This window comes from Apodemus sylvaticus, chromosome 14 (assembly GCF_947179515.1).
Source record: "Apodemus sylvaticus chromosome 14, mApoSyl1.1, whole genome shotgun sequence".
Taxonomy (NCBI): domain Eukaryota; kingdom Metazoa; phylum Chordata; class Mammalia; order Rodentia; family Muridae; genus Apodemus; species Apodemus sylvaticus.
In genome coordinates, this window is record NC_067485.1 from 18,049,622 (window position 1) to 18,065,662 (window position 16,041).

At 56.5% G+C, this 16,041-nt stretch overlaps 1 protein-coding gene across 1 annotated transcript in view; it reads left to right on the forward strand.

Moving 5' to 3' along the window:
* Positions 1 to 10,324, forward strand: part of Phf2 (PHD finger protein 2) — a 66,321-nt gene extending 55,997 nt beyond the window's left edge. Inside the window, exons 18-22 of the mRNA XM_052157706.1 lie at positions 4,058 to 4,329; positions 6,004 to 6,099; positions 6,577 to 6,686; positions 7,242 to 7,647; positions 8,312 to 10,324. Coding sequence (XP_052013666.1) covers positions 4,058 to 4,329; positions 6,004 to 6,099; positions 6,577 to 6,686; positions 7,242 to 7,647; positions 8,312 to 8,400 — 973 coding nt within the window. The 3' untranslated portion in view covers positions 8,401 to 10,324. The remainder of the gene's footprint in view (positions 1 to 4,057; positions 4,330 to 6,003; positions 6,100 to 6,576; positions 6,687 to 7,241; positions 7,648 to 8,311) is intronic.
* The last annotated feature ends 5,717 nt before the right edge of the window (positions 10,325 to 16,041 follow it).

A 16,041-nucleotide genomic window follows, 5' to 3' on the forward strand; every position in this document is an offset into this window, starting at 1 on the left:
TCTAGTCTCATGACAGCTTCAGACTCCAACTGGATAATTGGGAACCTGAGGCTCAGTCAGCTTCCCATGGCCCTCAGTTGGAGACAGCAGAGGCAGGCTGAGGCCCTGGGCCAACCTCACTTGGGGCCCAACTCGGGCCTACTAAAGAGTTGCCGGGTGCTGGGCTATGTCCACTTGTGTGTGCTGGTCCCTCTTGGTCCCTCATTCAGGAAGAATCCCACAGGCCCGTCTGGGGTTCCTGTTGCATCATCTGCCTGAGCTGTTTTTAGATGACTGCCCGAGGCAGCAGCTTACCCTGCCCGAGGCAGCAGCTTACCCTGACTGAGGCTGCTCCAGCAGGTGGAGGCCTAGGTCAGGCCTACTCAGAGATGACATGAGATTCTGGTAAGGCGGATTAAGGGCTTGATTGAAACAAGCTTTCGCTGAATTAGTTGGCCATATTTCATTTCATAGATTACGGTTTTGAATGCAATATCGTGTTCACAGCCAGCCAGCCTCAGGCACTTTCCTAGTGGGAGTGAAGAAGCATGGGGGCAGGGTGTGTGTGGCTCTGGGCACAGGATCCTGGCTTAGCCTGGCATGATACAGTGAGATCTTTGGTGGCCACAGGGGGAGCCTGGCTGTGGCTTCTTCTCACTGGAGTGCGTCCACACTGAAGCCTGTGGCCCTGCGCAGGGCATCACACAGTCTCTGGGCATGGGGCTGCCTGACTTCCGGGAGAATATACGTGCTAGCTAACACTTCGATGGCAGATCTCAGAGTCTCAGGAACCCTTCCCCCAGCACCCTGGATCCCCCCATGACCTCAATAGAAAGGCCTGGGAAGTTGGAACATGGGGTGAGCCTGGCACTGCCCAGGATGAGGGCAGACAGGGTCTTGGTACCTTGTTCTGGGTGCTGCGGTGGAGAACTCTGGGTGGTATAGAGAGGGAACACAGATGGGGGTATTTGAGTCCTTATTTATGAGGCCAGAAGGGGCTGTCTGCTAATGAGAAACCAGAGCTGCAGTGGCCCCGTGCCCCAAGTCTGGGAGAGTGCTTTGCAGACCCCACATGTGTCCGCACACGTGCCTCAGAGGCCGGCCAGCCCCCTCAGCCTGCCGCAGGCAGTTCCTTTCCCAAAGTCTCCCAGTTGGAGCATAGGTCAGTTTTTGATGGTCCATTTGCACTGTTTTAAGTACTGACTGTTTGGAAAAAAACAGCTGAAGAAAAACGGAGGAAAATATGTTAATTTCCTGTGGCTGGTTTGCTTGGTGTTTACCGCCATGGGAAAAGGAGGGGATTTAGGTATGGTAATTGGAGGATTAAAGTATTATTTTCCATGCTGACTAGTTAAACTTTGTTCATTGATTCTCCAGCAACCTTGTAGATAGACGGGCCAGCTGGGTCTGGGGTCACCCAGATGGCATGGGTGGAGAGCTCATGTCCACGTGGGTTCTCAGCAGGCCCTGCATCAGTGTTTTGGACCCTTGTGGTGCATGTCTTGGCATGTCCCTGTGGCCTGAGTTGAGGACAGGTTAGAGCATTGTACCTTGAGGGTGTAAGGTGAGCTATTTGTTCCTGCCTGTGCCCAGCGACGTCCCCAGACTGGCACAGCTGCACAGTGCCAGGACAGCAGCTGTCCTGCGAAACACTGCCCTATATTGTGCACAGGGCAGGGTGGGCTGAGCGTGGCTCCAGCATGGCTTTCTGCAGAACTCAGGGTTGTGTGACTTGGCCTGCCATTATGGCTTTGGCCTGGGAGGCAGCCTTCAGAGAGGCCTGTGGAGGCACTGGCTTCCCTCTCCTCGGGCTCAGGAAATGTCTCTTGGTCCATGGAGCATTAGCCTGGGAGATGGCTTTTGTCCAAGCTTGCCTATCCGGTCCTGGTGGGGCTGTTCCATCTCTCTGACTCTGCCCCACCCCCAACAGGGCCTTCTCTAGAACCGAGTGTTCTGAGTTTTCCTAGGTCCCTGTTAGAGCTTCTACCAGGGTCCTTCAGCCTGCATAAGGCAGTCTGCCCAGCATGTCTCACACATGTACCATCTTGAGCAAGTGGAGGGAGGCATGGGGGGGCATACTGTGCTGGAGGGGTACTGTGCTGGAGCGGGCACTGTGTTTGAGGGGGTACTGTGCTGGAGGGGGCACTGTGTTGAGGGGGTACTATGCTGGAGGGGGTACTGTGTTTGAGGGGGCACTGTGTTTGAGGGGGTACTGTGCTGGAGGGGGCACTGTGCTGGACGGGGCACTGTGTTTGAGGGGTACTTGCTGGAGGGGGTACTGTGCTGGAGGGGTACTGTGCTGGAGGGGGCACTGTGTTGGAGGGGGTACTGTGCTAGAGGGGTACTATGTGGAGGGGGTACGTGTTAGAGGAGGATGCAGTGCTGGAGGGGGATCCCTGGCTGCAATGCCATGTACTGTTACTTCCGTTTATCACCATGATTCTGGTCCTGGCTAGCCATGAGATCGTCTCCTAACACATCTTCTTTTCAGAGGCTATGACATTTTCTCCCAGTAAGTCCCCAGAGGGAGCTCCCACTGGGCCAGGTCTTCATGGTTGGCTCTGTACCTGGCATCACCTGGCCGTTTGGGTCCTGTGCTGGACCCTGACTTGATCTCCTGACAGGGCCTAGGTGTAGGGTTTTTTTTATTTTTTTATTTTTATTTTTTATTTTATCTTCTATATTCTTTGTTTACATTCCAAATGCTTTCCCCTTTCCTGGTTTCCCCCTCCCCATAAGTCCCATAAGCCCTCTCTTCCCAGGTGTAGGTGTTTTTAAAGTCCCCAGGTGGTCCTAGCTTAGACAGTGGGAAGCCGAGGCTGGAGGAGGAGAGTGGGCTGGGCCAGCGCAGGGCCCCCGAGGAAGCCTGGGCCAGATCCTGTTGGAGAGCCCGGCGGACATCATGGAGACTACCCAGAAGCTGCCAAGACCTAACCCCTGGGTTCTTTGCAGTCTGACACAGTCGGGCCTCAGGCCTGTGAGATAACAGTGAGCACTGCTCTGTGAATCCAGATTGGGATGCTCTTTTTGGAAGGCAGGGCACCAGTGCACCCAGCGGGAGGTGAGGGTATGGGACAGTGGACAGGGCATTGCTAGGAAAGCACAGGGAGCATGACAGCCAGGACTTGGCAGAAGAGTGCGGGTGGAACCCTGTGGTCATTCCTTCATGGAGGGACCCAGAGAGGGGAGCCTGGCTGAGCTGAGGCGTGGCCATGCCTAACCAAGAGATGTGCAGATACCGATAGAGATGCATGTGATACAGGTATACTCGATGAGGGTGCAGGGCTGAGGACAGGTGCAGATGAGGGTGTGCGCAGGTGTAGACAGAGCTGTGGATGCAGGCGCAGCTATAGATGGGGGTGTAGGCATGGGTGGGGTGCAGGCGTGGGTGGGGTACAAGTGCACGTGTAGATATGGGTGTATGCACATGTAGATGCGGATGGCGTGTAAATACAGATGAGTGTGAGTACAGCCGTGGGTGAGTGTGCGTGTGCTGGTAGAGATGAGGAAGGTGCACCGGTCTATGTGGGTATGGGTGAGGGTGTGGCTGTCGATGGAAAGTCGAGATGAGGGTCTGGATACTTGGGCATGAATCACCTTGGAAGAACATGTTGCAGGAGAGAAATGGGGACTTCTCTGATTCGGTGTAGGACTGCTGAGAGGGAATGCCCCTGGCCAGGCCCGAGGTCAGGGTGTGGAAGAGCGTAGGGTTCAGAGGCTGGAACTCTGGCCAACTCAGAAGGTGAGACAGGGTACTCTGGTGCGAGATCCAGTCCCATCTGCCTTCTGGTGTGTCTCCTTACTCCATCCCCAGGCCTCAGCCCTCCCTGCAGTGAGACTAGGTGTACAGAGGGGCCTGCCAGACCTTTGCCACTGTTAAGTTTCCAGCCCATAGCATTCTGTTAGCTGCCGGCTGCCCAGGCCAGCGAGTTTACAGCCATGAGCTTTGGGCTACAGTGACAGCACCCTGGGCTGCAAATTGTGGACCGTGGGCTGTGGGCTCGAGTCTGCGATCCACATGTCCTGGCTGTGGGCCAAGGGCCGTGGCTGAATGCTTGTTGTTTCTCTCTGTCCCCAGCCAGCCCCCTGCCTCCCCCAGCACACAGGAAGCCATTCAGGGAATGCTGTCCATGGCCAATCTGCAGGCCTCTGACTCCTGCCTGCAGACCACATGGGGCACGGGCCAGGCCAAGGGTGGTTCACTGGCAGCCCATGGTGCCCGGAAGGTGAGCGCTGGCAGCAAAGGCACAGGCAAGCGCCTGCTGAAGAGGACGGCCAAGAACAGTGTGGATCTGGAGGACTTCGAGGAGCAGGACCACCTGGATGCCTGCTTCAAGGACTCAGACTACGGTGAGTGTGGCTGCAGGCCAGGGCTGCTGCCTGTAGGGGGCAGCACTGGCTAGGAACACGCCAAGGAGGAGCGTGGACTGTAAACTCCATCTTGGGCTGAGGGCGGTGGCGCACACCTTTAATTCCAGCACTCTGGAGGCACAGACAAGGTGAATCTCTATTCCGTGTTCTGGGCTAGCCTGGTCCAACATAGTTCCAGGCTAGCCAGGGCTAGCCAGTGAGACCTTATCTCAAACCAAACCAAACCAAGCACTGTCCTTTGGAAACCTGCCACGTTGTGGCCTAGGTAACTACCGCCATGCTGCATTTGAGAATGTCTTTCTTGTAAGGAAACTTTGTCCCTATCCACAGCTTGTCCCTCCCCAGCCCTGGCCACTTGTCACATACTTCAGGTCTCTGTGGGTCTGTTTTGGACACAGCATCTAAATGGATCATATGACATGTGACTTTTTGTGGGCCCGTGCATACTGTGGCACATGCCAGTGCTCCCTTTCTCGGGCTGAGTAACATTCCTTCCCGTGTGTAGGACGTGTACTGTGCGTCCATGCACGCCTTCACCCCGGGCTCCCGGGCTCTGTTCTTGGCGGCTGGAAACACGCACACGCTGATCCTCTTGGGGCCTTTGTTCTTGTCCCTGAGCCATGTTTCTGAGAAGGCCCTGCTGGGTCATAGGTGTGCTTAGCTTTCTGAGGGCTTACCTGGCAGATGTCCGTGCAGCTGAATGTTTATCAGTGACAGGGCCCTGGGGTTACTGCCCCCACCCTATCCATAAGATGGAAAAGCCAGGCCCCAAGGATGACCCGGCAGCCATCCGTGAGGTCAGAAACCACCAAGGCTCCGGCCTTCTGTAACGGGTACAGGCACCATGCCTCCGACCAGCAGGCCCTGCCTTCTCACGCCCCGCCTTCTCACACCCCGCCTCAGCAGACATTCCAGCTCATGTCAAAGGTGCTAATCCAGGCTCCTGCTGCTTGAGGCTGACTCCGGTTTAGTTCAGGGCCTTCCTGATAGCCGGAAGTTGCCTGATCTCCACTCTGAAAGAGACCTCCTGAGAGGGGGATATGTTCTGCCCACGCTGAACAAATCTAGGCCCCTTGGCGGGCATGCTCTGCTCGTATAGACGGCTGGCAGCATCAGGACTCCTGTTTCCACTCTGGGGGGGGTGTAGGGTGCCAGGTCCTGCTGCTGCCCACAGAGTCACCAGTCTCGGAGGCTTCACTGTTGGCCTTGTTGACCAAGGGAAGCAAGACCCACAGTGTAGGAGTCTCTGGGGAGTCCCCGAGCCCGGGAGTCCACAGTGGCCATGCGGGCTGCTAGGCAGGCACCTTTTCCCAATCTGCTTGGGAGGATCTCGGAGCTTCAGACACAGCAGAATCCTGCAGGTCCCTTCAGTCTCTCACTCCCTACTGCAGCAGCCTCCAGAAGGACTGCATCTCTCAGGCTCCCAAAGCCAGCCTGGGGTGGGGGTGGGGTGGGTGGCCGCCTGTGCAGCCACTCTCCTGCCTCATGTGGGTGCTCTTGCTGTGGCAGCTTCAATTGCACAGCAGGTCTGAGAACCTAAGCAGGTCTGGGGCCACCACTCAGGAAGGTCACTGGGCCCTGCAGCCCCACCCCTCCCCAGGCCTGGCTGCACTGACCACTCAGGGATCTGCTCTCCTATTGCTTCTTCCTCAGTTTACCCCTCACTGGAGTCTGATGAAGATAACCCCGTCTTCAAGTCCCGGTCAAAGAAGAGGAAGGGCTCAGATGATGCTCCCTACAGCCCCACAGGTAGGGCTGGGCTGGGGGCCTGATGTGTGGCCACTGAGGACATTGGTGTGGCTCTGGGCATTTCCAGGGGAGATTGGTCAGCTCCCCATAGGGCCCTGGCTGTGGCTCTGCTCTGTGTTTTGGGATCTCCAAGCCTAGACCTCAGTCTGGAACTTTTTCATGAAGGGCCCCTCCTCTCCAGTGTCCTCTGTAGGAAGGTCTAGGAGGGGTACCCAAAACATGAAGGGGTGGTGAATGGGATCAGGTGTGCTCACCTTTCGAGGTTCCCTGCCCACCTGGCTTTCCTTGCCCAGCTGGCTGGGCCTCCATACTGCCTCACAGATACTCCAGTAGGCACCATCCTGGGAGAGCACATGTGCTGTGGCTTCCCATCCAGAGAGTTAGATGCTCATGGCCCCAGGCTCAGAGATGGTCTGGGATCGATGGGCCACCACTCGCAGAACTGATTCGCTGGCCTTTCCCTTGTCTCTTCTGCAGCCAGGGTCGGTCCATCGGTGCCAAGACAAGACAGGCCTGTGCGTGAGGGGACCAGAGTGGCCTCCATTGAGACTGGGCTGGCAGCTGCTGCAGCCAAACTGTCCCAGCAGGTGAGGAGATGGGAAGGACTTTTGCAAGAGGAAGTCTCCCTTGTGTGAACTTGGCCTTGCCTCTAGACACCTCAGCTATTGCCTCTGTGTGGAGACTGCCAGGGCTAGGAAGTGCCAGGCTCTCGAGAGAGCGACTTCAAATTCCTGAGTAGGTGCGAGGGAGCCAGGTGCACAACCCGTGACCCTTACCCCAGACAGGCACCTCTCACGCACGTGGTTGCTCTGTTACCCAGGATGCCCTTGTTAAATGCCTCTGGGGACTGCTCCCATTCCTAAAAGTCCTGTGTCCGTAGGCAGGAGCTCCCGCTTGTCTCCACCTGATCTCTCCTCTCGTTGCCATTTGTTGGCAGAACTCAGTGGGCTCACGTGGGCCAGGCTTCCTGCCCTGGGCTCGGTGGGAGAGGCCTCTCAGCCACTGCTCTCCCAGCTTCCTGCCTGGTGGGAGGTCTGAGCGCCCTTAAAGCCTGCATCTGGGTTGGGGCAGAGCTGCCTATGGCCCACTCTGATGTAGCTGGGGCAGCCGGTGGGTAGCACACCTCCACGCTTTGTTCTTAGGAGGAGCAGAAAAACAGGAAGAAGAAGAACACCAAACGGAAGCCGACTCCTAACACTGCCTCCCCCTCCATCTCCACATCCACCTCCACCTCCACCTCCGCCTCCGCCTCCACGGGTACCACCTCGGCCTCCACCACCCCAGCATCCACCACCCCGGCCTCCACCACCCCAGCATCCACCACCCCGGCCTCCACCAGCACAGCCAGCAGCCAGGCCTCCCAGGAGGGCAGCTCACCTGAGCCCCCACCTGAGTCGCACAGCAGCAGCCTGGCTGACCACGAATATACCGCAGCCGGCACATTCGCAGGGGCCCAGGCTGGCCGTGCCTCCCAGCCCATGGCCCCTGGAGTCTTTCTCACACAGAGGCGGCCTTCTGCATCATCCCCCAACAACACTGCTGCCAAAGGTACCCCTTTTGCCCTGTCTGCCCCTGCCCTTAGGAAGCACACTGCAAAGGGGATTCTGGCCCCGGGACGGCAGGTGCTGGGCATCTGAGAGTTGTGTCCGTGTATCTGCGTGGCCCCCACCCTTTACATGAGTGTTTGCTTAGTCATGTGAAAGGCATAGGCTAGCATCAGGAGACTCGGCCCGAATAGGGCTCATTGATTGCAAACTTCAGGACTGGTCCTCCGCTCAGGGCTCTGGTTCACGCATTTGCACAGGTGAAAGCTGTGTGCGAATGAGCCAGGTGGTGGATTCAGCCCCTCTGTGGGCTAGAATGTCATACCAGTCAGGCCCGAGGAACCCCTGTGGCCTCCCTATCCCGCCCACCTACACTCCAGCCTGGTCAAGTTTCGGTGTCATGGTTACTTACTGGTGGCACTTGAGATGGCCTTGTTGCTGGGTTGGGGCCTCACATCTTAGCCATGCCATCCTGAGCCAAGTCCACCGTGGTCCCTACCTCCCTGAGCACTTTGGGTCCACGGGAGATCTCTGAGCCCAGGGCTCAGCCCAGCTGGCTGATTTTACAGTGGTGGGTGGGGCTCGGGGGGGGGTGTCTTTGGGATCCTACCCTCCTGTAGCTGGCCACTCTTGGTCTTTTCAAAAAGACTTTCTCCCCACCTCTGTAGGAAAACGTACAAAAAAGGGCATGGCCACCGCCAAGCAAAGGCTTGGAAAGATCTTGAAGATCCATCGGAATGGGAAACTGCTCCTCTAAGGCTCTGGAAGCCAGGATCCTTCTGCGCTGCTCAGGACCCCCGGAGCCCCGCTACATCAGCCCCTCCCAGGACGGTGGCTGTGCCGCCTGGCCCAGGGAGGGCCTTGCCTCCTCCCAGCCACCTCTCCCCAGTGCGAGCATCTGTCCCTTGAGCAGGCGGAGTGAGCGGAGCATGACCGTCCCTCGTTGTGAACATGGACATCCTCTCTCGAGTTGCTCAGAGTGACCTGAAGGTGGCCCCGCCCACTTAAGGATCATTCTGGTTTCAGGACAGCCTCCCAGGCTCCCCACCGGAGCCTGGTGACCTCTGCGGCTCTGCTTGGGAGCACGAGGCCTTCAAGGAAGGTGCAGTGAGCCACGCTCACCAGCCCGAGTCCGAGCTGGCCCCAGGCTGGCAGCCTCCAAAGGCGTAAAACAAGGCAAAGGACACAGAAAGAGAGGAGCTGCGGGGTATTGAATGTCCCCTCCCTCCTCTTCCTGAGCGAGTCTTACAGCACTTGACCAGTGAGGAGAGGTTGCCCCAGCCCCCTGGCTGGCAGGTAGCAGGCTAGGTAGTGGGTGTTACACCCCAAATGCCTGGGGACATTTGGGCTTGTCAGGACCCACAGTTAGGTTGGTGTGTTAGTGGGCGGAGGAGCCACTGTGGGGTCACAGGGGAAGGGTGACGGCTCAGCCACGTCTTAGGGTCCGGGGGACCCAGGCTAAGCCACGTGGAGGGGCCCCACTCTGGAACAGCACTTCTAGGCCAAGACACCCTGCCCTGAGTGGGCAGACAGGTGAGCAGGGCCACAGGGCTGGAGCCAGCACGGCAGCGCTTGTCTGAGCCCCTGGGTGGCATCATGAGTGTGGGCCATCTCAGGTGGCGGTGTCCACCCATTGACATGGAGGGGCTGGGTTTGTTTCTCAGGCAATCCTGTATTTTCATTTTAGATGTATTTCCGGAAGCATATTTTTCATAGAATGTAGCGTGTAAATAGCTTTTTAAATGACTTCTTTTTTACAAGAGCAAAAGTATCTCTAGGAATTTCTTTCTATAGAGTCCTTCATTAACCTTTATACGAGTTTTTGCTCCCCCCACCCCCTTCTCTGATGGATGGTCGGGTCTGGCCCCACCCCCTTCTCTGATGGATGGTCGGGTCTGGCCCCACCCCCTTCTCTGATGGATGGTCGGGTCTGGCCCCACCCCCTTCTCTGATGGATGGTCGGGTCTGGCCCCTGCCCCCCTTTTCTTTCCTTTTGTTATTTTCCTCTTAGGAACTAAGGTATTGCCTGAAAAACAACGGCGCCTGCGCGGCCTTACACTCCGTCTCTCAGAGCGGATAGTACAGAGTCCCTTCCCACTCGCCCTGAAGCCGCGTCTCCAGTCTCACACCAGCTCTTCGATCTCCTTCTTGTACGACGAGGGTCGGGGATGCAGTTACTTTGCTAGCACCTTGTGAAGTATTTGTGTTTCGTGATGCTGTAATTTATTAATGTTTGTAGCTTTTTATATTTGTACATTTCTTATGAGGTTTGTTTCTACACCCGTTACCTGGATGTGTTGTCCACGAGGAGATGCAGCTTGGCGGAGGCCTTATCCGCTCCCACTTGATCTGTTTGGAGGGACGCCATCCCCAGGGCCCGGGGCTGGGAGAGGGGCATCGTGCAGGCCCCAGGCATACTCAGAACTGGTGTTTTTAAAGTTTCCTTGACCCTGTCCTTGTGAACATTTCTATAATCTTAACCCGGGCATCAAGCTGTTCTCTCTTTCTCTTTTTAATTTTATTATTATTTTGACGACATGTACATTTCTAACAAAGTTTATCGTGGCTATTAAAGTGTTCTATCTCCCAGTTCATATTACTCTTGTATCGAGTCCATGAGGTCTGAGGCAACTTAGACCAAAGTTTTAAAAAAGTAAAAATATTTCAGGTTTTGTACAGAACCACGCGTCTGTCGTGCTTGCCGCCCTCTCCGCCCCCCTCTCACCCCTGGGACAGGTGGCATGGGACCAGCCGACTCCAGCGGGCTCTGGCCAGTGCGTCCATGGGTAGGGGCATCTCTTATCCCCCACTGATGTCTGTAGCAAGCCGGCAGAAGCGACCCTGCCCATGACATTCACGGAAGTGATAAGTGTTCACCATGGTGACAGGCAAGGCTGAGGGGCTAGTATTATCAGTTCTGTCTGGGGAGGAAGCCAGTGACAACCGGTGAGCACCCGCAAGAAGTGTCCCTGCCCACTGGCCGCAACTGAGTCCCTTGTTGGGGAGTAAGGGGACCCAGCTACACAACCTCTTCCGTGAGGGTGGGTCCCAGTGTTGCCACTAGGTGGCGCCCTGGGCCTATGCTGAGTTGCAGGTTTCAGGCACCTGGGCGTGTATACCCACCCCTTCATGCCCTCCACCCTAATGATCCACAGGATGATCTGATGACTGTCTCCACCCCAGCCCTGAAGTAGAGGCATCAACAGCTAGCCCTGGATACCTCCGCGCCATGACACCCCAAGTCCGACATCTGGGTTGGGAGATGTGGAGCCCAGACTTCCTGCGACAGAGATGATCAGTCCATCCTTTTTCAAGGCGGTCATGAGAGCTGCCAGGGAGCTGAGGATCTTAGGCCTGGTAAGATCCACGGTGCCTTCCAGCCAGCCTGTGCCACGTGGAGAAGTTTTGCGTGTGCCAGGCAGCCTGTGTGTGTGTGGACAAAGCACTCAGAGAATCGCCCACCAGGCACCATTGCTGGCTTCTGGGAGCCTCCAGGAAGATCCCCAGTGCAGCCCAACTGGAGATGACACTTCTCCAGCCAGCCAGACCTCAGGCTGCTCAGACAGACAGACTGGTAGATCAAAACAAAATGAGGGCCCACTGTTCCCCCTGAGCAGGCCCCGGGGAGCCCACATGGTGGATTTCAGAGTTGGCCCAAGTCAGCAGAGGGATCATTGGTGGGTGAGGCAAAGGCAGGGGCTCTGCCCTGTTCCTGGCATGTTCCCATCTTCTCTGTGCCTCACAGGGAGCGCAGTAAGATGGCGACGCAGTCTCTTTGTGTGTCCCCCTGGTCCCAAAGCCAGTCCAGAACCTACAGTTGGCAGAAAGGGATTTAATTGGAAGCCTTGGGGGCAATATTCAGAGTGAACACTAGGGGGTGGGGTGGGGCAGGGAACAGGCCAGTGACCGGAGGTTACTTCTCTAGTGCAGGAAGGAAACAAAATTATAATATAGCACATGCTGGGAAGGAGACAAGAAAAGTCACATCGATTCAGTCAGCAACTGCCTTAAGCACACGTTACAATATACTCTTCTTACACGTGTGGCATTACACACGGGATGCATCACCCATTGGAAAAGGTCTCACAAGAGAGTTTTACTGATGGGGAAACTGAGGCACAGTCACAGCTACTAGAATAGTATTTTAGTAGAACCTAAATCTGTGCCACAACTTGGAACTGATCTTTGGAGAGATACTCTCCTGAAGATGGCAGCCAGGAGGGCAGCTCTCAAGGTTTCCCTGAGGCCTGAGCCCCTGTAAGGGTCACAGTCATCACCACTTCCTCCCCTCTGGGTCCTTGTCTGTCCCCAGACTAATGTGGGTCTGCATCTCCCCTAGACTGCTCTGTCCTCAACAAGGGTTCCACCTTGCAGATGGTGACACTCAGGCAGGGCAGGACTGCGGTGCCTGGCCACTAAAGGCTCCACTCTCCTCTCCATGGGGTCAGAAAACCAGACGCCGGTGCGGTAGGAGAGTCGAGAGGCCCACTGTCGAGTGCTGCCGGAGCTCTCTGGGAAGGTGCCACAGGAACTTGAAGTCCTAGGGCAACAGGATTGAAGGCCACAGCTTTCCTAAGTGGCTCTGTAGCCACATGTGGTCACATTTACCAGTTGTGGCCCCTATACTTCCTTGTGACTTATTTTGCTCTCAAGCCTAGGCCCATGGAAGGAGCAGCTGGGTACCTGTTAGCCTGTCTGGGCAAGCAGGTTTTCTGAGCAGGTAACTTGAGAACACAGAGCACTAAAACCTTCCTGAAAGGAGACTTCTGGGCAGAGGGGACAGACTGTGCAAAGGCCCTGGGGCAGGATCAAGTTTGTTGAGAACCTGGGAGGCAGTGATGATGGGAAGAGATTGGGGGCTGCTCTCAACTTCTCCTGGCCGTGTAGGCTCAGCTCTGTCGTCTACAGTATGGAGAGAAAGGACCTGACTTACCCTACAGGTGCTTTAGGCTAACTCCTCCTGAAGAGGCCCTGTAGGAAGTGATCTATTCTCCTGCACACCTGCCCAGAGAACCTGGTTTCCTGTGTAACCTTGGACAGGGCCATTTTTCCCCCCCCTCTGGCCTTCCTCCCATTGCTTTCTTGATGAAAGGGCACCTCCACCTGGAGGAGGAGGGAAGCAGGGTTCTCTCCTCTGCAGCCAGGCCTGCCCAAGAGCCCTGCTTGCTGCTTCAGGCAACCCTGGAGCCCTGTAGCTGAAGCTTCCTGACTGATGCTGAATGAAACACTTAGCATGCCAGGTCTTTATTATCTAGACTTTGTTACCTCTTGCAACTCACACCTCTTTTGTGCCCAGACTAGCATGGTCACAGGCTCCACTGAGAGGTAGGTGGTGCTGGGCAGTGTTGCCCACTGCAAAGGGAGGGAAGACTGTGTTAGGGAACCGACCAGGCTGTCTGCAGCCCGACAGATGGTGTCCTTGCTCTTGAGAGCCTACTGTTCAGTCCAGCCGGCTTCCTCCCCCTCCTCCTCCTCTTCCTCCTCCCTCTCCTCCTCCTCCTCCTCCTCCAACCCCCCCCCCCCCAGGGATGCCACCTCGGCAGAAAAATGATGTAGTTCCATTAACATCTGACACGGATTTGCTGGCCCCAAACAGACGAGTACGGTGTAAACACCGAGCGCTGGGCCCTCGCCCGGCCTCTGCATGATCCCAGTAATTAATTGTCCGCTGTTGGCCGGGCCACACAAGGCCCCATGATGCAGTCTGAGTAGTTTCCAAATCAGGGCCCTGCCTCTGTGCATGGTGTTTACCAAACAGCGGATGTCCTGGGGTGGCAGGAGGGAGCAGAAAGGGGGTGAATCCTACTTCTGGTACCAATGTCAAGATGGGGGTCCTTCTTTGCCTTCCTCAACCCAGCGATCGTGGACCTTAGTTTGCCCTTTGTAAAATGGGGCAATAGTGCCATTCCCCCAATATGGCCGAGCCTGAGCCAACCAAGTGCAATGGGGTCTTAGTGTCAGCCACCCCCACCCCGACCGTCTTCTGGGGCTAACCTTGAATAGGGGAGGTCACACCGGGTGTCACACTGGAGGCAGGAGGCACCTCTACTCACATTAGTTGCTTTGCTTTAAAAAGCACACAGGCCTCCTAGGTACCGTTCCAACTCTTTTTTGGGAAGTGCCACTGAGGCACATTTCTTTCTTGTTCATTGTTCAATAACAATAGACCAATACTGGCTCTTTTATGGGTCACCGGAAACAGTTTTTTGAGATAGAGTCTCCTATAACCCAGGGTGGCCTCAGACTCTCTATGTCGCTGAGGATGACCTCCTGTATCCATCTCCCGAGTGCTGGGTTTGCAGGCATGCACCTCCACACTGGCTCTATGTGGTACTAGGGATTGAACGCAGGGTGTTGGGCACAGTGGGGAAGCACCCTCTCGGCTGACCCGCACGCACACACGCACGCACACACACACACACACACACACACACACGCACGCACGCACGCACGCACGCACGCACGCACATCCAGGAACTCTTATACAAACATCCAGAGCCCCCTGGCAGTGGGGCTGGCTCCAGGGTGTGGCTGGCCCAGCTTGGGGGAGGTCAGTGTTACCTCCCTCCTATGGTAGCTGAGACCAGGATGCCTGTGTTTTCCTAGGGCCCTTCAGGATCTGCAAGCCCTGACCACTCGGGAGGAGTTCCCATGGGCTGTGACCTGGGGGTAACCATGCTCTCCTTGGGCGCCACGGGGATTACATTGATAAACTACCTCGGCTCCGTGCCAGCTCCTGGAAGGGCCATAGAGGGTCACCTGGGTCCTTATCACTGGCCAGAAAACCATCCATTTCCCCTTGGAGTTGGAGAGACAGAACTTGCTTTCTTGCTGTAAGCCCCTGACTCAGCCTCCGACGCAATGCCGTTCATGACTGAGTGCTGGTGTACCCCACCCATGTCCATGTGTCACTCTCCATATCCCAGGGGCCCTGGGCTCCCAGTGAGCCCAGGCTAGGCTAGAGCCCTGCCGGGCGGAAGGGTAGCTCAGAGGAAGCAGCTAAGGCTGAGGGGTCATGCAGGTGGCAGTTCCGGGTTTATTCTCCTACATTTTGACTCTCAGACTTGTTTGGTTTTTTTTCCCTAAACTCTGTGTCTTTTCGTTATTTCATGGCTTTGTGTGATGACAGGACCAGTCAAACCCTTTGCTCTTTCCTTGGATTAACAGGCTGCAGATCTGTGAGACAGTTCTGCCCAGGCCCTGCTGGTTCAGAGGGGCCCGGCTCTCCCCATGCACCTCCCAGAGACCACGCCCCCAGCAAGGGTCTGGTCCGCCGCCTGTGTCTCAGTGCCTTGCCACCCCATGGTCACCTTGAAACACTGCCTCTGCTGGCTGCCTTCCAGCTCAACCTGTCAAGAGGATCTTGACATTGTGCCCACCACCTTCTCAAGTGCCACGGCCGAGCAGGGAATGGCACCCTTCAGGTGGTCAAGCAAGCCTCCCTATGGCCCACTGGGATCCAGGAGACAGTCTGCATTCTTGACCCCGGATCTGATGGCTGGGGCCATGGTGGGAGACTGGACTATTAGTTTATGGAGGTGTGAGTCATGGGAGTCGGGCAGTGCGGCTTTTAGAAGAGGAGCTGCCTGAGTGAGTCTTACAAAGAAAGAAGGCCTGACCCTGGGAGGGAGGAGGTTCCAAGCAAGACACTACGGCATACAGACAGGAGTGAGGAGTTGGAGAGGCAGGGTCAGGCATGTCAGCCAACGTGGGTAACACCCGGAGTTTGGATAGGCTCTGGGGCTGGGAGGGGCTAGGCTGTGCCTGAGCCAGGCCAGCCAGATTGAGACAGACAGCATCCGGGTGGCCCTGCTGGGGTCTGGGGTTATCGCCGTTTCCTCCTGTGAGGGCTGGGTGATTCATGGGCTTTGGGTGCTGGACAGGTGGTCAGGGGCCTGGCTGGGAGGCAGGTCAAGCTATTTGCACCTTTGGTGGGCAGGACCAGGGCCTCCCAGAAGCCCAGGAGGCAGAGGCTGGAATTGCCAGAGCACCTATGCACACACAGGTAGCCTCTGGTCCCCTTTCCAGTCAAGACAAGGCGTCACTCAGAACTGCCTGGCTATTCCACCCCACCCTGAACTTGGCTGGGCTCCGTGAGATGGAAGCCACCTTTCTGGGCAGCCCAAGGTGGGACCTGTAAACTGGTGTCACAGGGAACACTGGTTCTGCCAGCTTCTGTCCCTAGTTGCTACCTCTTTGTTCACACAGGGGTCACCAGCGACAGAGTCTACCCGTTGTCCATCCCTTCCAAAAGCAACCATGCCTGGGGTCTGAAGGAGAGTCCTGTCTCCTCTGTATGGGGAGCCCATGGGAGCTCAGGTGCAGGGAGCACGGGCCAGGCATGGTGAAGTTCGAGGTCCTCTGAGGAAGATGTGCCTCTGGAGCACAAGTGAGAGCG